At 43.9% G+C, this 21,149-nt stretch overlaps 4 protein-coding genes across 8 annotated transcripts; all 4 read right to left on the reverse strand.

Moving 5' to 3' along the window:
* Positions 1-150: 150 nt before the first annotated feature.
* On the reverse strand, positions 151-10,085 carry LOC114435432 (uncharacterized). Its single transcript, XM_028405104.1, has 20 exons — positions 9,859-10,085; positions 8,646-9,229; positions 8,434-8,529; positions 7,776-8,009; positions 7,531-7,678; positions 7,430-7,456; positions 6,803-7,359; positions 3,774-3,960; positions 3,409-3,698; positions 3,146-3,227; positions 2,999-3,075; positions 2,844-2,919; positions 2,683-2,771; positions 2,446-2,556; positions 2,186-2,281; positions 2,002-2,105; positions 1,553-1,661; positions 1,353-1,479; positions 1,242-1,268; positions 151-1,133 (listed from the first exon to the last, which is right to left on the reverse strand). Exons 1-20 carry the CDS (start codon positions 9,932-9,934, stop codon positions 586-588), a joined length of 3,645 nt encoding a protein of 1,214 aa, XP_028260905.1. The 5' UTR covers positions 9,935-10,085; the 3' UTR covers positions 151-585.
* LOC114435893 (E3 ubiquitin-protein ligase TRIM47-like) lies at positions 9,874-12,654 on the reverse strand. Of its 3 annotated transcripts, XM_028405860.1 has the most exons (5): positions 12,516-12,654; positions 11,412-11,976; positions 11,145-11,348; positions 10,943-11,063; positions 9,874-9,964 (listed from the first exon to the last, which is right to left on the reverse strand). In XM_028405860.1, exons 2-4 carry the CDS (start codon positions 11,910-11,912, stop codon positions 10,992-10,994), a joined length of 777 nt encoding a protein of 258 aa, XP_028261661.1. In that variant the 5' UTR covers positions 11,913-11,976; positions 12,516-12,654; the 3' UTR covers positions 9,874-9,964; positions 10,943-10,991. The 3 variants fall into 3 exon arrangements, with proteins under 3 accessions (XP_028261661.1, XP_028261659.1, XP_028261660.1); XM_028405858.1 differs by lacking the exon at positions 9,874-9,964 and having other exon boundaries at positions 10,574-11,063; XM_028405859.1 differs by lacking the exon at positions 9,874-9,964 and having other exon boundaries at positions 10,574-11,063; positions 11,412-11,962; positions 12,516-12,594.
* LOC114435876 (E3 ubiquitin-protein ligase TRIM39-like) lies at positions 12,019-15,810 on the reverse strand. The gene is made up of 7 exons (XM_028405828.1): positions 15,673-15,810; positions 14,855-15,432; positions 14,635-14,730; positions 14,329-14,562; positions 14,099-14,246; positions 13,998-14,024; positions 12,019-13,570 (listed from the first exon to the last, which is right to left on the reverse strand). The coding sequence occupies exons 2-7, from the start codon at positions 15,425-15,427 to the stop codon at positions 13,014-13,016; spliced, it is 1,635 nt and encodes a 544-aa protein (XP_028261629.1). The 5' UTR covers positions 15,428-15,432; positions 15,673-15,810; the 3' UTR covers positions 12,019-13,013.
* A 165-nt stretch (positions 15,811-15,975) lies between these two features.
* Positions 15,976-20,126, reverse strand: LOC114435869 (E3 ubiquitin-protein ligase TRIM7). Of its 3 annotated transcripts, none has more exons than XM_028405813.1 (7): positions 20,045-20,126; positions 18,426-19,336; positions 18,191-18,286; positions 17,880-18,110; positions 17,612-17,759; positions 17,508-17,534; positions 15,976-17,430 (listed from the first exon to the last, which is right to left on the reverse strand). In XM_028405813.1, the coding sequence occupies exons 2-7, from the start codon at positions 19,332-19,334 to the stop codon at positions 16,880-16,882; spliced, it is 1,962 nt and encodes a 653-aa protein (XP_028261614.1). In that variant the 5' UTR covers positions 19,335-19,336; positions 20,045-20,126; the 3' UTR covers positions 15,976-16,879. The 3 variants fall into 3 exon arrangements, with proteins under 3 accessions (XP_028261614.1, XP_028261612.1, XP_028261613.1); XM_028405811.1 differs by having other exon boundaries at positions 18,426-19,404; positions 20,045-20,108; XM_028405812.1 differs by having other exon boundaries at positions 18,426-19,401; positions 20,045-20,066.
* Positions 20,127-21,149: the final 1,023 nt, after the last annotated feature.

Here is a 21,149-nt window from a genome sequence, read left to right on the forward strand (position 1 = left end):
ATAAATTGACTGTATTGATGCTCACGTTCCTGCTTATCACACACCTACAGTGACGCTTCTACACTGAATTATTCCCCGGCGATATCTCTCATATTCACATCAAACCTTAATATGATGCATGATTAAAGATCACTGTTTATTTGCAACAAATATTAAAATCAGACATTTTTTTAATTCTTCTTTTTTTTTAGTTACAATCCTAACAAATAAAATAAGAAATATAGAAAATATTCTCATAATGCTGGTTTCTATTCATGCACTCAAACCACAAAACCATTAAAAATATGTATTTTATCATAGTTACTCATAAAGGAAGCAATAATATAATAATATAAAGTCAGCTGGTATCCAGAGAGATGGAGGCCACAAAGAGACTGTTGGTCCACTAAATGCTGATTGTGTAATAATGCATGTGTGACATGGGTCAATAGTTAAAGACATTTTAAGCACAATTAATGAATATCTTTGACATAACATGTGAAAAACTTTTCTCTACATTTGTTTTTCCTATATATTTTGACCTATGCTGAATAAAATATATTGAATAAAGCCCTTCACCCTTATATGATTGTGATGCTGTAACTTTCACTGCTGTGTCTGCACAGCACAGATGATCAGAGGAGCGGCATTTTTCTCATTTTGTTTGAGATGAGGACTGAAATAGGGGGCGATCTCACCACCGAACCTGCACTCAGTGAACGAGTAGATGAGAGACTTAGTCGTCACATCATAGAAGGACACGAGACCTTCCTCATAATCCACAAACACCCCCACTTTCTGAGGTTTCTTCTTCAGGGAAAGGCTGGTGGGTGGTGCTGTCAGGGCTGCATACTTTTCACCTTCAAAATGCACAGTGACCCAGTACCCGTCGTCAGGGTTAAGCTTTAGCTTCCCCTTACGGTTGGCATTGCGTCTTGCTACACCCAGATCCCACCCGGTCTTGTTGCTGACCTCCACCTCCCAGTAAGACTTCCCAGAGGTCAACCTGTTGCGTCCCAGGATGCTTCCGAACTTGTCAAACCTCTCTGGAGTGTCAGGATGTTCTGGTTTCAATCCGCTGTCTCTCACTTCTTTACCATTGTCAGAGAGAAGAAGGGACAGATGGGCAGTTTGTGGGTCCAGTTTCACATCCACTGCAATAAAATCATGATACAGTGCAGATAGATCAATGCAAAAATGGACAATAAAAATCAGTCCAGAAATCTTCACAGCCTGGTACTACAATCAGGTTTTGGTCTCACCTGCAAATGCTGGAGTTCTCTTGAGTTCTGTAAAAACAGAAACTGACATAAGTGGCAACAAAAACATATATATATTGAAATAAACTGAATAAAATCAAACATAAGGCTCACCGAGGGAAGAGAGCTTTTCCAGTTTCTTGTTGATCTCTTTCATCATGGTGGAGGTTGTAGGTTGCAGGGTGCCGAAGGAGAATGAAGTGTCGACGCTGACCTTTTTCAGATCTGCTACTGGAGGAACCTGTGTGTGTGTTTACATTTAATTTTAAAGAATCAGAATGTTAAATATATATAATGTATTGCAACCAACTTACCTGCAATTCTGGATTTTTGTCCAACTCGTCAATGGTTCTCTTAAAGGTATCGATTTGTTTGTGCAGCCTCTGGATCAGATCTTGTGCTTCTTTTTTCACTTCTTGCCTCCTAAAAATACCAAAAAATAAAACTAAGTAAATATAACTTCTATAACTACAAGGAGCAGACAGTGGTCTGATTGGGATTCCTCTCCTCAGCCTCCCCATGTCCCTGTATAGAACGCCTTAGGGAGACCCAAGATGTTCTGGGCACATCCACATGTGAGGAGGCCCTGGGACAGACCCAGGATGCACATTATTGCATCTCTTGCCTGGCCTGGGAACACCCAGGTGAGCTGGTGGAGGTGACTGTGGAGAGGGAAGACTGGCTCTCCCTGCTTAAGCTGTTGGAACACAATGGATGGATGGACCTCCTAACCATCTGTCACTGAGCCACACATCTGACTGACCTCTGCTCCAGAGGCTGAAGGGCTTTCAGCCGAGCGTCCTCCACAGCCTTCATCACCTCTGAGAAGACACTGTTGATCTCCAGCCACTCAGCATCCAAACTGCCCTGAAAAGCACCACGGAGGGAGGAGCTATTAAAAAACACTCAAACTATAATAAAAACTTTACGCTCCCGCTGTAGCCTACCTTGCAGGCTTTCACAGATGATCTGACCTCTGCCACTTTGTGCTCTCTGATGTTAATCTTCTGCTGTAACTCGGCCTTCAATCTGTCCCGCCTCGCCTTGGAAAGAAGGTAAAACATCAAGTCAAGAGAGTCTGCAGCTTAGCTAGCAGCTGTCTGCTCCTGTTTCATGCTAAATAACAGTAACACCAGCAGGCAAACATAAAAACCCTCCCTACAGCTAGGCTTCTAATTTTAGCTAAGAGGAAACTGTGATGTTGTACCTTCAGCAGTCTTTGAGCCTCCCTTTGTTTCTCCTTCTCCTCCTTTTCTGTCTCCTTACAGATTACTGTCTCCTGAGCTGAGGTTGTTGCAGGTTCAAAGATTTTCTCCACCTACATGATGAAAAAGCATCAAGTCTGATGTTACAGAGACCAAGCCTGGTTACATAAACTCAGTAGAAATAAGTGGTGGAGTTGTTTGAGGAGCAGCTTTAGCGTCCTAGCTTGTGTCTGTGTTACCTGCTGTGCACCTGTGGAGAAGTCCAGCACTCTGCGAGCTTTGTCCGAGCTGCTGGCTGTTTGAAGAGGGCGCGGTGGAGTCTGAAACACTGCAGAGAAACAACACAAATACAATGAATGTCTATTGAGTACATGATCCTCACTCCACTCCTGTAGCGTACATGAATGACTGGCCTCCTCCACTGTGGTTCCTGTAGACGGGGGGTTTGATTGGGAGGTGACGGTCCATGGGAAAGGCTAGAAAACATTAGAAAGTTTAGATTCATTAGAGATCACCACTTTTAGAAACACTAATGTTAATAATGAAAATTCTCACCTGAGTGAACTCAAGCATTTGATGACTTTTGTCCAAGTTTGTGCCCATTTTTAGAGGATTCTGCTGGTTTTCAGCCACTGTAGGGGAAGAAGATGGTTCACCGTTAAATGTGTTTTAAATTCTTCTCTTTGTTATAATTATACTTACTTGACATGATGATCTCTAGCACTGCTGCATCAGTAGCTGTAAGGTTTGTTTGGGTGATGAAGTTCGGAGACATCAGCAGATTCTGTCAGAGAGGAGAAGACACAATCAAACATTCTGCTAGACTGCTAAAACGTCTCATTCTGTACATGTCACACTTAAAAATATTCTGCACTCTGTTGTGCAACGAGCAGCCCATCATGTCCTACTGTCTGCTTGCAGCTGTGATTGTGCTGTTTCTACAGTCACTGGGTCACATACTGTACCTCCTCTTTGAAAGTTAGTTTGTTGTCATTCAGATCAGATGCTCCCAACCAGAAGGTCTGCTCACTCTTGGGGACAGAAGGTTTGGGGATATCTGGGGAAGGCTTCTCCAGTTTGATGGCAGGCTCTGTGTGGTTTAGTTGAGCAAAGGGATGGACCTGTTCACTCTCTGGGATCCTCACACCCTTTGGTGTGCAGCCCATCATCCCCTGGTGAGTTCTCAGACCATGGTAAGTCGTCATTGATTTCCAGCCACAGTGACAGACCTGGAGGCTCACATCTGGCGAAGGGTCTGTTTGAGACATGGAAGAAGACATTTGACAGCAGGAGAATAACAGATGGATCATGGAGTCAATTCAATACTCACCTGGTTGCTTGAAGAGATTAGAGGATCCCAAGTAGGAATATTTAGGTTGATAAGTGAACTGTTCGCTCTCTGGGATCCTCATTCCCTTTGCTGTGCAGCCCATCTTCCCCTGGTGAGTTCTCAGACCATGGTAAGTCGTCTTTGATGACCAGCCACAGTGGCAGACCTGGAGACTCATGTTGAAGATCTGTAAAGCATAATAAAATAGGTCCTCTTATTTTTTTTAAAGCAAGAAATGTGAGGAGTTTGGATGTGAACTCCATCAGTGCCGTTGGTTGTGCAGTGATTTGTCTCCCTCTAGTGGTGGACTAAGAAACTTACAGCCAACACATTCTGATACAAACAGGAAATTAAGTTTGCATGAGGAAAAGGAGGCACAGATCTGATAAAATCAGGCTTCAATGACTTAAGGTTAAAGTTTTCATGGTGCATTTTACATATGCATAAGTGTGTGTATGTGTGTGTGTGCTTTAGGTCCGACTGTCATCTTGTCATATTGTGGACTTTGGAACGGATTACAGCCTCTGTTGATTTAACGCACACACCCACCCAATCGTGTGTGTGTGTGTGTGTGTATTTTTGCACATATCATGTTACCTGTTGATTGCACGCAGCTCTGTCAGTAAAAGTGTGCAATAGTTTCCCACACATGTATTACGTTAAAAATATAAAGTACCCACAAACTGCGTCTGAGCACAAATAAAAGTCAAATAAACGCCAGATCTTAAAAGGGGCAGACGTGCTTTGTTCATACTACTTTAAAAATAAGTTCCTTTTTTAAGACGCAAGACATGTTACAAACGCAAAACTCTTAACATGGCGCACGTCATGACGGATCGATGCATACATTTTTATTGTTATCTGATAAAATAAAAGTGAGATCAGGAAGAGCAGCTTACCTGTGCGCGCCCCGCTCTGACGCCGCTCTCCGTCTGCTCTCATCTTATCTGCTGCTCTCTGGTCGGTTTCAGTTTCATTTCAGACAAAAGGATCCTGACGCTTTCCGAGGAAGTAAATGCGCTTTTAGTTGCGTTTGCGGAGAAAAGTCACTGCATATCATTGCGCAAAAACTACGCAGGTTCCTCTGTTAAACAGGATGCGCAGGCTGATGGTTCAGCATCAAAAACAAGATCAAACTAATTAACAGAATTTAGTTAAAATAAGTTGCAGAATATCTTATGTATCTTATCTCTTCACCGGTTAAATTCACTAGTTAATTAATAATTAATAAATATGTATTGATGCTCATGTTCCTGCTTATTACACACCTAATTTGATATTTCACAAAAATGTTGATTAAATATTTTCTAGACTTCTTCATCTGTTTGGATGTCTTTCACCCTGTTGATCAGAACTGTGTGTACATAGCAGTCAGTTCTGCATAGCAACGGACAGTTTACCAGCAATAACAGACCTCAGAATGCTGTCATCGATCAAGAAGTAATAAATGATGATGTGCACTGAAGCAAATTAACTGACAGCGTGATGCAGGACACGGATGTATCATCATCACTGAAGGGGTTAAATTTTACAACAATGACCCAGATGTTTGACACAAACTGTTGATTCAAAACAAATATTTACAGGATGCCCTGCTTCAACAGCAGTCAGCTCAATCAATCATTGCTGCAACTAATCATTACACAACTGTGTCATACACGCACTCAAGTCAGCCACCAGAACAGGGCGGGACCAACTATTTAAAAGAAATACAGAACAAAATGTAACTAGACAAAAATACATTTTAATGATTCAGAAATCAGTTTTACACTTTGAAATGCTCACATGAATGATCAGTATGAATTATTGACACATAATAAAACTGTGTTTTTTTTCTTGTTTTTTTTTAGAAAGGAGATCTGCAGATCTGAACAGGGAGAAATGAGACTGATTGGTCACACCAGACCTGCCTGGTAGTCCACAAGGACAGTCTGGGTTTTTACTTAGAGAGCAGTGAACATGTGTGAGCTGCATATTCTTTGTTTATATAATGTGGACGCACACAGCAACCACCACCCAGGCCTTCCTGTTTTCACCTTCTCTTACTGCACCCAGGTCCCCCTTCTACAGTCTCCTTTAGTAACCTCCACCTCCCAGAGGTCGAGCTGCTGGTCCCCCAGACACACTTTTTTCCCCATCAGCACCTGTGCGTGGTGGCTGGAACAGTTAAAGGAAGAACACCTCACACATTTTGTGTGGTACAGTTTCTCATTACTGTGTTGCGTGTTAAAGACCTGTTGGTCAATCTGAGAGAACTGCCCAACAGGCTGTAGCAGAGTGGAAAATCAGCATTTCTTTGAGCGGCTGTTTGAACAATGGCTCCAAAAGTGCCAAAAAATCCCCACAGACCATCCATCCATCTTCCATTAACCTGCAGCATAGCTAACTTTTGGTGAGAGGCAGACAGGTCACCAGTCCATCGCAGGGAAACACAGACAGACAACCATTCACACTCACACGTACCGGCAATTTTAGAGTGACCAACTAACCTAAGCATGTCTTTAGAATGTGGGAGGAAGCCGGAGCACCCGGAGAGAACCCAAACAATGTGCAAACTCCACACAGAAAGGCCCCAGTCAGAATCAAACCTTCTTGCTGTGAGACGACAGTGCTAACCACTGCACCGCCTCACAGACCCACAGACCTCCATGATCAAATGTGAAAATTTACAGACTTTTAGAAAAACTCTGTCACACTTAAGGGTGATCTGAATAAAACACTAACAGCAGATTGTGAGCTTCCTGTTTATAGGACTGCCTACCAAGCTCAGCTCCACTCCTCTCCACCTCTATTGTGTGAACCAGAAGTTAAGGCAGAGTCATATATACAGCCAACGTGATGGTCGAAGCCCCGGACATAAACCTTTACTGATTTTTGTATTAAACTGTAAAAATTCCATTTTAACATTTTAATTGAACTAACTTAAGCTAACTTGTGTTTTGCCTCCCTGCGTCAGAATGGGTTTATTTCTGTCAAGCCTCCTCCTTCCCCCCAACCAAAACAGAACACTGACCTGATCTCATGTCTTATTTGTCTTCCTGTTCACAGTGTTTTGCAGCTGAAATAATCAAAGGCGCTGAGTTTTTCTCATCTTCTTTTATGTGTGGGCTAAAATATGGGTAGAGCTCATCTTTGAATGAGCACTCAGGGAACGAGTAGATGTGAGACTCTGTCGTCACATCGTAGAAGGACACGAGACCTTCCTCATAATCTACAAACACCCCCACTTTCTGAGGCTTTTCCTTCAGGAAAAGGCTGGTGGGCGGCGCTGTCAGGGCTGCGTACTTTTCACCTTCATAATGCACAGTGACCCAGTAGCCATTGTCGGGGTTCAGCGTCAGCTTCCCCTTGCGGTTGGCGTCACGTTTTGCTACACCCAGATCCCACCCGGTTTTGTTGCTGACCTCCACCTCCCAGTAGGACTTCCCAGAAGTCAAGCTGTTGAGCGCCATGATGCTACCAAAATGATCGAACCTCTCAGGGACATCAGCTACTCTCTGGTCTTCTCCTCCATCTTTTACTTGTTTTCTATCTTCAGAAAGAACGAGTCGTTGGTGGGCAGTGGCTGAATCCAGCTGTACGTCCACTGAAATTAAAAATGGTTTCAATCTTGTCTTTTGCAAACACATCAGGGAAGAGTAAAGTATGTAACATACCTGGAAACCCCTGGACTCTCTTGAGTTCTGTGAAGTAAAGAAGTGTTTTAGATCAGTGAAGTTGTTGTTTATGGCTTTTCCAACCTTGCTCTAATGCTTACCAATGGAGCTAAGCTTCTCTAGTTCCTGCTGAATCTTTTCCACCATCTTTGTTGTGGTTTTTCTCATAGTACCAAAAGACAACGACTTGTCGAGCTCCACCTCCACCCAGTCTTTGATGTTATCCAGGTCTTGAAGAGATGGGTAATTCTAAAAATGTAAAGAAAGGTTATTTAATTCTTGAACATTAAAGCACCGTAGCACTGAACAAACCACCGGTTGTCAGTTCACCAGTGTTTCTGCTCACCTGCAGGAAAAGGATGTGATCCTCAAGGGCAGCGATATTGTCCAGTTCGGAGATGTTCGTCTCAAGTTTTTTGATCTCTGCCTTCAGCTCATCTTTGAGGTTTTGGGCTTCTTTTTCCAAAACTTGCCTTCTGTCCTTCAGCGGCTGCAGAGCTCTTGCCTGAGCCTCCTCCACGATGGCGATCACAGCATTGAAAACAGCCTCAATATCCCACCACTCGTTTTCCAGCAGGTCCTGAAAACAGATCACTGTATTACCGTTTTTTCTTTCTGTTGATTTTATTGATTTTAACACACATGTGGCTTCCCTTCATTGTTAATGCCATCAGGGTCATGAGGCTCTGCTGGTCACTTGGCCTTCACAATGATCAAAGCCAGAGGGTTCATTTTGACCCATTGGACATCATCTCCTACTATTTCTGCTGTTAAGTTTGGCTTTTTAACAAACATTGTGCAGTTTTTGCAGTGGCTTGAAGCCACATCAGGTTTGTTTTGATGGTGTAAAGGTCAGACGCTGTCCTGGTTTATTGACTTTTTGTATTTGGGCATTTCGAGCCCTGCTTGTTTGTGAAGCAACCCTTCACTGATCATTTGAGGGATGGCTGTTTTTTTTAGTTGCTGAGATGAGGTGAGATTCAGCCATGTTTGTGTTGACTCACCTTGCAGCTCTTTAGATCCACGTTGATCTCGTCCACCTTTGTTTTTCTGTCCTTAATTTTCAGCTCTAACTCAGTCTTGGTGTTTTCAAGTTTATTCTGTAGAAGACAAACATCAAATCAATCAACAATCAATCACTGTGCTGCAGAACCTACCACGTCTCTGTCTTCCATGTTTAACACTTGATCTATGTGCACCCTCTGTGTGAACTCACCTTCTTTTTGCCCCATTCGTCTTCAACAGAAACAACCTCCACATCACCACCCTCCAGGCAGCGGACACAGACGCACACCTGCTGCTTCCTGTCGTACAGCTCCAAAGGCCGTCCATGTTTCAGACAGGCCCTCTCATCCAAGTTCTCCACAGGTTCCACCAGCTTGTGGCCTTTCAACCTTTCAGTTGAGTAATGATTCTCCAGATGAGTAGAGCAATACGAAGCGAGACACACCAGGCAGGACTTCTTAGCCTTCAGCTTCTGCTCAGTGCAAATATCACAGGCCACTTCACCAGGTGCCCCGGTGTACTTATCATCATTATCATGACTTCCATCATCACCATCTTCTTGCAGTGACAGCTCGTGGACAACATCTCTCAGGACGATATTGACCTGAGGGGTTTTGCTGAGGTGCGTCTTGCACAGGGGGCACATGCTGTCATTGATTTGAAAGGTTAAATCCAGGCATTTCCTGCAGAAGGAGTGGCCACAAACTGTGGTGACGGGATCCTTGAATTTATCAAAGCAGATGGAGCAGGTCAGATGTTTCTTCAGAGGGCACGGCTCAGTGGGTGTTGCCATTTCTGCTCAAAGAGAAACTATTAGTGTAACTATTAGAAACACTGAGGACACCCTTTTCTGGTGCACCCCAGACAGACATATTACACTACACGGGTTCATGTGCATAACTTAGCACAATATAAATCCATATTTAAGGGTTGGATGGTGGCACTAACCCTGCTTACCTAGGAGAGACCCAGGTACATGTCAGGTTGGACAAAGGGTTGCTATGTTTTGGACCTCCAAACATCTTAATATGGACATATTTAGACCATAAGTTAACTCTATAAAAGCAAGAAATTAAGTGATTTTGCTGACTGCCATGTCTACCGTCATGGCAGTCAGCACTATGCATAAATAAGTAGCAGTTACACTTACACATCAGGAGGACAGTGAACACAACACACATTATATGATGGTTGTAGCTCCAAGGCATAAATTACGCCTGCTAGATAATGAACCCATGTGTGTGAGGATCAAATTACAGCATTACATTATGTAAGATTTATGAAACAGAACACCAGCGAAAGATGCTACAAAAAACCATAAAGTATGTCAGCTCTTCTAATAGATAGATAGACAGATACTATTATTGATCCCTGAGGGGAAAGTCAGGGTCTTAGTAAACACAAAAACAAAAAATTACTGTTACCTTCCAGCTGCTGAGATGACGGCTGTCTCCTCCTCCAGGGGTGTGTGGTTTGTCTTTCCTTTGAGTTAAGTTTCATTTCTGTTGAAGCCCGACCTCTCACTTCCTTCTATCAAACAAGCAGGTCAACAGGCAAATGAGCAACCAAATCACTCGCAGCAGGGCGTGGTGTGTGAGGTGTGAGGTGGAGGTTCTAGCAGAGCAAATGTTGAACTTCCTGTGAGGTTTTGTGGTTTTAATGTTTACCTACCTACCCCCCCCCCCCCCCCCCCCCCCCGGTCTGATCTTAAAACTCATTCATTTTGTGAAGGACATATACATATATATGTACATATATACATATATTTAATATAGATAATAATTACCTGTACACATTTATGTACATATATATATATATATACACACACACACACACACACACACGCACACACACATACATATATACATATATATATATATACACACATATATATATATATATATATATATATATACACACATATATATATATATATATATATATATATACACACACACATATATATATATATATATATATATATATATATATATACATATATACATATATATATATATATATATACATATATATATATATATATACATATATATATATATATATATATATACATATACACATATATACATATATATACACATATATATATATATATATACATATATACACACACACAAGTTACATTCATACAACAGTTTTATTATCAACCGGAGGTATTTAATCATCTCTATCATTCTTCATGTATTCTTTAAAATCACATTTTAAATAAATAAGTAATGCAATGAAGGTTTCCAGTCATTAAATGTTAACCTATTCATGAAATGATTGACGTGTTTCATTCAAACGAGGAGTGGAGCTATGATAAAGGCTTAGCTTAGCACAGTGTCCTGTAAAATCCATAGCCTACTTCTATCTGATAATAATTACCTGTACAATAAAGCACCTTTCACACTGAGCCAACAAAACAAAACTCCTCAGTGGAAAAAGTACAATTCAGTATCAGGGTCAAAAAGACTGGCTTCTTTTTGCAGGTTTGGAACTTATAACCTCGTATATGTTGAAGAAAACAATCTGGAAGCCATGTTGATTTTCTCATCTATTTCTGAAGTGAGCAGGATTTGGTGAATGACTGACAGGTTCTTTCTGTCATTGAGGAGTGTGTAAAACCCTGTGGAGACAACAGAGAGACAGCACTAAACCACAGTCTGTATTTGCACTGCAAGTGATGTTTTGATGCTTTGGTGCACACCTGTAAGAAGCGGACGTTGTCTTCAGTCTGCGAGAGCTCCTCCAGCTCGGCGTCTCTCCACTGCAGCTCGACGGCTTCGTCTTTCAGCTGACTGATGAGCACCTTATCTGGATTCTCACCACCAAGCAGTTTGATCTTCTCAGCTTTGCTCAGTCGCTCTTCAATTGTTTGATGAAGCTTCATGCTTCTCCGTTTTAGTTTGACCTGCAGACAAACATAAAGTCAGGAGTGAAGCTCTTACACGTCTTGTGTTTTCATTGTTTTCACCTTCTTCCTTGCAGCTTCCTTGCTGACAGAAACGACGCGGTGTCCTCGGTGCTCCGTCTGCACACACATTATGCAGATGCACGTCTGGTCACTCCTGCAGAACTTCTCTAACTGCCTCCCATGCAGCTTACACACCGAGTCCTCCAGGTTTTTCTCCACGCTCACCAGAAGATGGCGCCCAAGATCCTCCTGCTGGTAATGTGGCTCCAGATGAGAGGCACAGTATGAAGCCAGGCACACCAAGCAGGACTTCACCGCCTTTCCCGGGCAGGAATCACAGGCGACCTCGCCAGCTCTTAGAGGGACATCCTCAGTCTGCGGAGTGTCTGTTCTCAGCTGTGGGCGAGCAGGGAAGAAGGCCTTGCAGAGCGGGCACTGACAGACCGGCTGGATCCTCCAGTATTCTCCTATACATCCGAGGCAGAAGCTGTGCCCACACGGGAGGGAGGCGGGGCTGCTGAACTCCGCCAGACAGATGCAGCACTGAGGAGGCTCTGACATCAGGTCAAAACTACAGTCCGGGAAGAACCTCACATGGCGAAAATGGCTACCTGACAAAAGGAAGCTGGAACAATAACACGGACCAAACACACAACACACCATTCACTCATTGAAACAGGGTCATATTTACTTTGCTCTTAATATTGAATGAATAAACCATGAATTGTTTCTGGGATTTGACACTTAAACAAAACTCCAACAATACACGAAGAAACAACATCAAAGTGATCCAACTGAGCGGTTACAAGTTAGGAAGGATTTACACCAATCAAATGACTTCACTGAGCGTTATTGTACTTTAATACGCCTATACACACAACCAGAGCAGATTATACTACTACAGAACTACTACTAGCTGTGTTTGGAAATCATTCAGAAGACTGTGGTGTCATTTCCAAGTACTGCTGGAGCTGAACCCAGCCAATCACAACTGAGTATTCTCCACAAACAGTCAGAACCAAATCCAGTTTTGTTTTGACACATTAGTCTAAATACCATGAAATACCAAAAAATGAAAATCAACACCCATCTATACATGATTTCTGACAACCAATCCATTATAATAAAACAAAGATACAGTTAAAGATTAAAACATACACATACCGTGCTCTTTGGAGCTACAAAGTTGTTTGCTCTATCAGGTCTGAGTTACACTGTTGATAGACACGCCTGCCGCTGCCGGGAAAAGAAGGGCTGTTGGACTCTGTCACATCTTGAAATGCACGCTCACACACACACAAACACACACACACTCTGCTTTGCATGGCTGGCTAACAAGCTTATCATATACAGCACTAACACAGACCTACGTTAGCTACGGGCTAGTTAGAGTGCAAACTGAAGGCCAGATATATACTTATATCTTGTAGTGTATACTTGTGATTCAAGGTGATAATGAGGATGCCTGGGAAATGTAGTTTTTCCCTTTTATCTATTAGGAAGCCATATACGGTGTAAAACCAGTTTTCTGGAGGTGGTGGAGCAGTTTATGTGGTGCATTTACCACCTTTATCTACACCGTAAAATGAGTGTAGGCCACGCAAGACGGGTGAAGCAATACGATCATGCAGGGCAGGATGGAGTCATAAAGACAGTCGTGATTTACTTTAAGTTGGAGGAAGTCCAAAATCCTAACTCTATCAAAGATGTGATGACCAAAGGCTCTGATTTCTTCGCCCAACTGGACAGATAAAAGTAGGGGAACAGTTTCTCTGTGAAAGTCTCCCTGAACGAGTGGATGTGCACCTTCTCACTCACGTCGTAGAAGGAGACTCTGCCTTCCTCATAGTCCAGATAAACCCCCACGTATCTGGGCCTGGGACTCAGGTGCAGAACAGTGTAGGGCGTTTTGTCCACTTTATAGTCATACCCCCTCTTTCCGATGGCAAAGAATCCATTGCTCCTGTTCAGGTTCCTCTGAGTTCTGTCTACCGTTGCCTTGGCAACGCCGACATCCCAGTCGTTCCTCAGGCCCACCTGGACCTCCCAGTAGTGCCGACCAGACGTGAAGCCAGTCGTACCGAAAACGATCGGACAGCTGAACCTCTCCGAGCTGTCGGGCGATGGCGGGCTCATGTTTTTGATGTACTTCAGGCGTTTCCCAAATTCAGTCACCACAAGGCCGCAGCCAGCAGTGGAAGGGTTAAAGGTGACCGACTCTAAAGAAGAATTAAAAAGGTATTTATTTGAAGTTGTAAGGACTAGAATTTCTTTCAGGATTTTAAAGTTTTCCAAATTTTATTTATTTTAATTTATTTAATTCTATTTTACTCAGAAAAAAAATCAGAATTCTGACTTTAATTTCAGATGTGACTTTTTGTCATTTTTTTTTCTCAGATATTTTTTATTTGAGAATTCTCTTTTTCTCAGAATCTTATTCTAAATTTCAGACTTTTTTATTAATAATTCTTTTTCTTCAGAATTCTGTCTTTAATCTCAGATTAGACTTTTTATTATTTTTAATTTAAATATCAGAATTAATTTTTTTCTGACTTAAAAATATAATAATAAAATATTATTATTATTATTATCACCCAAATTTTCTTTTTATTCATCAGTAACAATACCTTGAAGCTGTAATCTCACCTTTATACTGCCTCATTCTGGTCAGTTCTGTAAGTGGAGAAAACAATTATTATTTATTGTAATATCTTCACAACAACAAACGCATCATGAGGTTTTTTTACCTGTGCTCGTCAGGGATTTCAGTTCTGCCTGAAAGGTTTTCACCAGGTGAGACACAGCTCTCCTCACCGACTGCAGACACAGGTCTGAATAGACCTCCATCTTAGACCAGTCCTTCCTGCCTGAAAAGGTGCTGAGAGCCTGCAGCGTCTGCGGGGACAGTGAGCGGTGGGTTTATTTGTAAAATCCTTCTGATGGGGGGTGACGACGGTGAGAGTGTGTGCTGACTAACCTGCAGGAGCTGAACGTGGTCTTGACTTTGTGAGAGCTGCTCCAGGTCCCAGCGTGTCCTCTGCAGTTCTGTAATTTCCTGGCGCAGCTCTCCGACCATCGCTTCGTCTTTTTCTTGTGATTTTCGGAGCTTCTCGCTGATGTTGGACATCAGTTTGTTTTGCATCACTTGTACGTGATAAATCAGCGTATTGAAGAGCTTCTCGCCGCATTCAGTCTCTTTGGCTACTTTTTCCTACAATTCAGAAAACACTGTCATTAGAACAGGTTTATATTCACAGAGTGTCTGAACTTGAAACATACTCACTCTGCTGATCTCAGAAGTTTCAGTGAATTCTTTTATCTTCTCCATCCTCTCCTCAATCATCAGCCTGATCTGTTCTTTTTTGGGCTCAATTGTGTCCTAAAAAAATTCATGAATGTCAAGATGAAGTCACGACAACCAAAAATGTGCAACTTTGAGCATTATTGAGCATGCTAAGCATTCAAACTAGCAGAAGAGCAGAGCTAGTTGAGCATGGTCTTACCTTCTGCTGAGCTACTTCCTCTTCTAGAGGCACCATCTGGTGGTCTTTATGGGTCGTGTCTCTGCACAGCAGACAGATGCAGACCCGTTCATCCCTGCAGAAAAACTCCAGGATCCTCTCGTGCTTCTCACACACCCTCTTCTCCAGATTCTCCACGGGATCCACCAACTTGTGTCTCATCAGCAAGGGAACTCTCAGGTGAGGCTCCAGGTGGGCCTCGCAGTACGACGTCAGACACACCAGGCAGGACTTCGAGGCCTTCAGCCACGTGCACACGTCGCACTTCACCAGCAACGGCGCGTCCGTGCTCTCCAGCACCTCCACTTTCCTCTTCTTTATTTGGACTGAAATCTGCTGGATGGTTGCGTTGGTGGAGACCTCGGGCCTCTCGTAGAATTGTTTGTTACACTGTGGACAGTGGCATATCTCCTCGCTGCCCCAGTGCCCGCTCAGGCAGGTTTTGCAGAAGTTGTGACCACAAGGTGTGGTGACCGGATCGCTGAAGATGTCGAGACAGATGGGACACTGGAAACGATCCTCCGGCAACGAAGCAAGGACGCTGAAGTCTGACATGATCTCTGTAGGAGGAACCAATATGCGATATTGATGCAGAAAAAAAGAGCCAAAGGGTTCGATAGATATCTGAATCTATTTTAAGGATGTTTACAGTGCAGATCCCGACCCGCCCTGTGAGTCACAGTCACATGAATCAGCATGCACATCAACATTCGGCATCACAATCTTTTCAAAACTAAAATTTAAGATTTAAGTTAGACTCGCACTAAACTATAAAAACATACGATTTCAGTTGGACTCACCTGATTCCTTCCTTCTGTAAACTCTAGAGGTTTAAACTCTCACCATACTCACAGAGCTGCGAGCAGTTTAGTCTCACATGCAGACATGAACCCGAAGGAGCTGAGGGAGCTCCCGTCTCAGGATGTGGGTGTGCTCGAGCTGCATCATTCTGGTGAAATGAAACTGAAGGAAGAAAGCAGCAGTACAGACATCTGGCAACATTTGAGATCACATTTATTTGTTGGAAGCGATTCTTACACAACAAACACACAAACATGCAAATATGAAACCAAACTAAACTTCTGGTTTACAGAAATGGCTCCGATTGATACGCTTCATATCCTTGCCAAAGTTTGTATGATAAAAAGTATACAAATCTGCAAGTAATCTGCAGCAGCTGGCTAGCTTAGCTTAGCATAAGGTAGAAATAGCTATTATTTCGTATAAAACAGAGGCTGCAGAACAATTTGTTAGGTATCAATAGCTAGCCTTTAGCACTAAGTAAAACAGCTAGCCTTCAATGTGCAGCAGACACAGCTAGTGTTTAGCATAAACTAGAAACAGCAAGACTTTTGCATGAGCTAGCATAGCCATTCATAGCTAGTTTATGAGGTAGCATAAGCAAAACACAGTTCAACTTTGAAAAAAGTAGACAGAGGTAGCCTTAGCATGACCTAGCAAGGAAGACACAGCTTAACTTCAGTATCCAGTAAAACAGCTTGCTTCCTGCATAAGGTAGAAACGGATACAGCTTGATTTAGACAGAGTTAGCATGTAGCATGATGTAGACACTGCTAAGGCTGATAGCCAGACTTATAAGTCACTAAAACAGGAAACTGTAGAAGCTGTAAATCAGCTTCTAGAGTGCTTTAAGGTCGTGATGTTTGGCCCTTGTGATGCCTCCAAAGTCTGTGTTGATCTCAGACCTTAAAGCCTTCTTCTATGTGTTTGGTTTAGTTCAGCACTTTGGCTAACAGTGTTTTTAGTTGAGTCGACTTTAGCATATCTTAGAACAGCTAATCTTTAACATAAGGATAATACAATTAGCAATTTACACAAAACAGGCAATGCATTTTTTAAGCTAAGCTAACCACCTGCTAACTTCTTTCGCATCCATTCTTTTACCCATAAAGTGGCTGGATAACAGAAGGTGTATATCCATACACACTGAGTAACATAAATCAGGTGGAGCTTCATCCGGTCAGTTTGTGTCATACAGGCTCTCTTTTAGCTCTGCTTCAGGCTCTTCTCATTCACAGGGCAGATCACCATGGTGTCGGAGGCTTTGTCGCAGCAGTACAGGTAGAAAAACGGCAGGATCTTCTCCTTGAAGGTGTCTTCAAACGTGTAAATATGAGTCCGAGCTTTCACATCATAAAACGACACATAGCCCTCCTCGTAGTCCACGTACACCCCCACTCTTTTTAGCTTCGATCCCAGGGAGAGCAGTAAGGGCGGGGATGTGGAGACCCGGTACCCCTGGCCTTTCTTCATGGCCAGAGCCCAGTAGCCTTGAGTGGTGCTTACAGAGATCCTACCCTTTCTGTTGACAGAAGACCTGGCAACGCCCAGGTACCAGTCATCTTTGTCCCCAACCTGGACCTCCCAGTAATGTCTGCCTGAAGTGAAGCCCTCGCGGCACAGGACGATTACCACAGTGTCAAAGCGCTCGGGCTGGTCTGGCAGGTCCTGCCAGGCCCCTAAATGTCTGACCTGATGTCTGTCCTGGGAGAGCTGCAGCCATGGGTTTGCTGTGTCAGGGTCCAGAGTCACGTCCACTGCACAGGATTCAATTCATTAGGCACAAATACAATAAAAGCAAAACACCAAAAAAAGATGAATGAATAACAGTTACCTGTGTATTTCTGGATTTTTTTTATCTCTGTAGAAAAAAAAAACAAAAGATAAAATAAACAAACAAACATTAAAGATCGACCGGAAGGTTAAATGAGGCCATACCGCTTTCAGACAGTTTGTCGATCATTTCATTTAGCGTGGCCTCCAGCTTGGACACGGATCTCCTGATCATGCCTGCGCAGGTGTCCGTGGGAACGCTGGTCTGGGACCAGTCTTTGACGGATGGAGCCGTGCTAAGGGCCGGAAAGCTCTGCAGACAGAAGCAGCACCAAGCATGAAGAACACAGCTGGATTCCAAGGCACTGCTCACAGACTACAAAGCAGATCAGGAAGGGGGCGCTGTTCAACACCACAGAACATCCTCTCTCACCTTTAAAAAGTGGATGTGATCCGCCCGCGCCACGTGTTCCAAGTCCCCGTTCCTCTTCTTCAGCTCTGTGATTTCCTGGTCCAGCTCGGCGATCAGAGCCTCCGCCCACCTCTCCATCTGCCTCTGCTTCTCCTCAATGACCAAGACCAGCTCGGCCTGAGTCCTCTGGATGGAGCGGACCAGCTCTGAGAAGACCTGCATGCTTTCTTCTATCTCTTTTTGAGCACTGGTCTGGAAAAAAAACGAATCTTCGTTGAGAACTCGTGTGTGTGCGCTCGTGTGTGTGTGCGTGTGAATCTATGCTGACTCACTTTGTTGAGCTCCACAGAGTGTTTGATCTCCTCCACCTTCTTCACTCTGTCCTGAATCATCTGCTGGACGTCGATCTCCGTCCTTTTCAGCTGTGCCTGCACAACAAGGCTTCACATAAACATGGCTGACGACACAAAATTCACCCACCACATTTTAACCTTTTCAGTACTGATAAAGAAAGACCGGAAAGTTCTCCTGCCCACCAAAACTGAAGGTGATAAGACTACGTCCTACCTTCTTGTCTGTCCATTCCCTTTCCACGGGGACGGTGTAGTGCGCCCTGTGGTCCGTCTCGGTGCAGAGGACGCAGACGCACATCTGATCCTTCTTACAGAACAGCTCCAGCAGCCTCTCGTGCTTCGGACACATCCTGTCCTCCATGTTGGCGACGGGCTCCATCAGCTTGTGCTTGGTGAAGCGGGCCGTGTGAGACTTCAGGTGCTCTTCACAGTAAGAGGTCAGGCAGACCAGGCAGGACTTGACCGCCTTGGGCCTGTCTTCGCCGAGGCAGACATCGCACAGGACCTCCTCCCAGAGCAGAGGAGAGGGTAAGGACTCGGGAAGTGGAGAGGGAGGGGTTTGCGGGGACGGTGGGGGTGACGTATGGGGTGGTGGCGGCGGAAGCATGGGATCCTGAGCAGTAGCAGCTTGGGGGGACGGTGGAGGGGAGGTTTTGGGTGATGGAGGGATTAACGGTGGTAACTCCTCGGGCAGCAGCTTCTTCTTCTCCTTCTTTCGTTTCTCCTCTTGTTTTACCTTCAGCTCCTCGAGCAGCTGCTGCTTCTGGTCCTTCTCCAGAAGCCGCTCCTCATCCTCCTTTCTCCTTCTCTCCATGGTCCACTTCTTTTCTTTAACCTCTCCTTCGTCACCACCTCCCTTCCCTTCTACGCTTTTAACCCTGATCTCCTTGAACTGCTCAGCAATTTCCCTCAGGACTGTGTTGACACTGATATCGGGCCTCTTGTAGAAGGACTTCTTACACATGGGGCACTGATACAGTGGGCTGGTTTTCCAGTATCCCAAGATGCAGCTCTGACAGAAGTTGTGTCCGCAGGGGATGGACACGGGGTTGGTGAAGACGTCCAGGCAGATGGAGCAGTGCACCTGCTCTTCGGAGAGGTTCCCGGCGGCGGTGGTGGCCATTCCTGCACGGCGGAGAGGCAGGGTCATTTTCAGCACAAGCACGCGGCCTTTGAATGGGGCATCAAACCTGCTGTGATATCGAGGTCGCTGGGGTTAGACGGTGGCACTGGATTTATCTGGGGGGTCATCAAGCATGCAAGGACTACAAAGCAAAGCATGATGGGACTCATTTATCTTTGAAATCAGAGACTCCAAGTTTAGTCCGTCCCTTTTTTTTTAAACATAAATGAGTCCCTGTGAGTCTTGGGAAGTGGTTGTTGGACTGTGTCCATTAAATCAGCCTGACAAAAGGGTCAGGCACTGTTTTTAATTTTTGCCTTTTAAACACGACAGCTAAATATAACACTCTTGTTTTTATGCTGGCACACAGAGTGGAGCTGCAAGTGACTTCTAACACAGGCCTGAGGCCTGGGTGTCCATGACGAACCAGATTAACTCATTCCTTTCCAAAGATGTCAGCCCGGCCTGCGCCCTGTCTCACAGTGCATACCTGCCTATTTTAATCATTTAAAAACTCGCAGCTACATTTGAAGCCTCTTCCTAAATTCTAAAGTTGTTTACCTGAGTGTGATACATGAAACTCTTTAGTAGCCAGACACTTTTTTTAAAAACAGTCCAACAACAGTACTCCCCTAAGAGCTGGTGCACAGAGAAGCAGATGTGACTGTAGAGAAATTAAAACACAGACTCACAGATATGGGGATACTCACCAGAGAGCAGCTGCCTCGGGACTCTGCCGCACACTGACACATGAGACTGGCTGTAACCGCTGCCACCTCCAGACCCAAAATATCCCCCCCCATTCACCTCCCCCCTTTTACCCCAGATACAAATTTATACCTCCAAACCACAGCAGTGGTCCAAGAGCCAAGGGGGGGTTAGTGTTCTTCCCCGTTCTGAGAATACAGCACAGTAATGCTAAAATACACAACAACATCATCATCATAAGGTCAACCTACAAACACACACTCTTTGTGATGCTTTGTACAAAGTGCATGTAGCAGCCACCTAGCTCCTAGCTTAGCAAATGGATGGCTAGCTTGACTTGGGTATTAGCATTTGTAGAGTAAAGCAACATAGCTCTTTGAAAACATTTCCAGTTAGCATGCTTATTTTGCCAACTTACATAACAAATTTATTATCTGCTAAAGGCTCCACTGTGTGCACTAGCTAGTTGTTTGTTAGTGTAAGCTAACAGGCCTCTAGCTAATCTCAGTGAACTCCAGACACTCCAAACAACAGCCAGTACATTTAAATAACATGTGAGGAACAAAGTGTATAGGAACAGATTAGCTTAGCATGAAACCAGCTTGAATTGCTTTCTGACATAAAAACATTCACCAAAACACAGCTTAAAACAGACATTTTGTGAGTGAGTCAGGGGTTAATAATACTGGACCAATGCTATGCTAGCTTTTATGCCCATATTCAGTTTGCCGAGGTAAGCTAACAAGCTACACACTCCAGACAAACAGCTAGTGTGCTACTAAAGTAGGCCTAACCGAAACATGTGCAGAACAGTGTTTAGAAATGCATTAGCTTAGCCTAGCAAGCACTGGAACTGCTACAGTGGCTAACAGAAAAACAGGACTAACTTTGATTTAAACATATTTAAATAGCTTTTCTGAGCTTCATGTCTTCCGTAACGACACCACAGAGGGTCATGTGTGCGCATGCTGTCTTTTTGTGTCAGCCTGGACCCAGCTGAACAGGCCTCTGCTGAGTCAGAGATGAAGCTGGGCGTGGAAGAGCTCAACCTGAATGATCCAATCACAGGAGGGCAAATTTAAAGCAGCCAATCAGAGAGAAGGTGTT

Source organism: Parambassis ranga, chromosome 5 (assembly GCF_900634625.1).
Source record: "Parambassis ranga chromosome 5, fParRan2.1, whole genome shotgun sequence".
NCBI lineage: Eukaryota > Metazoa > Chordata > Actinopteri > Ambassidae > Parambassis > Parambassis ranga.

Excerpts from the sequence above, each read along its gene's own strand:
- LOC114435432 (XM_028405104.1), bottom strand. The coding sequence starts at position 9,934 with ATGAAACTTAACTCAAAGGAAAGACAAACCACACACCCCTGGAGGAGG. Across the intron at positions 8,010-8,433 it reads TGGATCTAAAGAGCTGCAAG|GACCTGCTGGAAAACGAGTG; the intron begins GTGAGTCAACAC and ends ATCTGTTTTCAG. Across the intron at positions 7,679-7,775 it reads ATCACATCCTTTTCCTGCAG|AATTACCCATCTCTTCAAGA; the intron begins GTGAGCAGAAAC and ends TTACATTTTTAG.
- LOC114435893 (XM_028405860.1), bottom strand. The coding sequence starts at position 11,912 with ATGTCAGAGCCTCCTCAGTGCTGCATCTGTCTGGCGGAGTTCAGCAGC. Across the intron at positions 11,349-11,411 it reads AGGAAGCTGCAAGGAAGAAG|GTCAAACTAAAACGGAGAAG; the intron begins GTGAAAACAATG and ends GTTTGTCTGCAG. Across the intron at positions 11,064-11,144 it reads ACAACGTCCGCTTCTTACAG|GGTTTTACACACTCCTCAAT; the intron begins GTGTGCACCAAA and ends TTGTCTCCACAG.
- LOC114435876 (XM_028405828.1), bottom strand. The coding sequence starts at position 15,427 with ATGTCAGACTTCAGCGTCCTTGCTTCGTTGCCGGAGGATCGTTTCCAG. Across the intron at positions 14,731-14,854 it reads AGGAAGTAGCTCAGCAGAAG|GACACAATTGAGCCCAAAAA; the intron begins GTAAGACCATGC and ends GAATTTTTTTAG. Across the intron at positions 14,247-14,328 it reads ACCACGTTCAGCTCCTGCAG|ACGCTGCAGGCTCTCAGCAC; the intron begins GTTAGTCAGCAC and ends CTGTCCCCGCAG.
- LOC114435869 (XM_028405811.1), bottom strand. The coding sequence starts at position 19,361 with ATGACCCTGCCTCTCCGCCGTGCAGGAATGGCCACCACCGCCGCCGGG. Across the intron at positions 18,287-18,425 it reads GGGAATGGACAGACAAGAAG|GCACAGCTGAAAAGGACGGA; the intron begins GTAGGACGTAGT and ends CTTGTTGTGCAG. Across the intron at positions 17,431-17,507 it reads AAAAATCCAGAAATACACAG|TGGACGTGACTCTGGACCCT; the intron begins GTAACTGTTATT and ends AATCCTGTGCAG.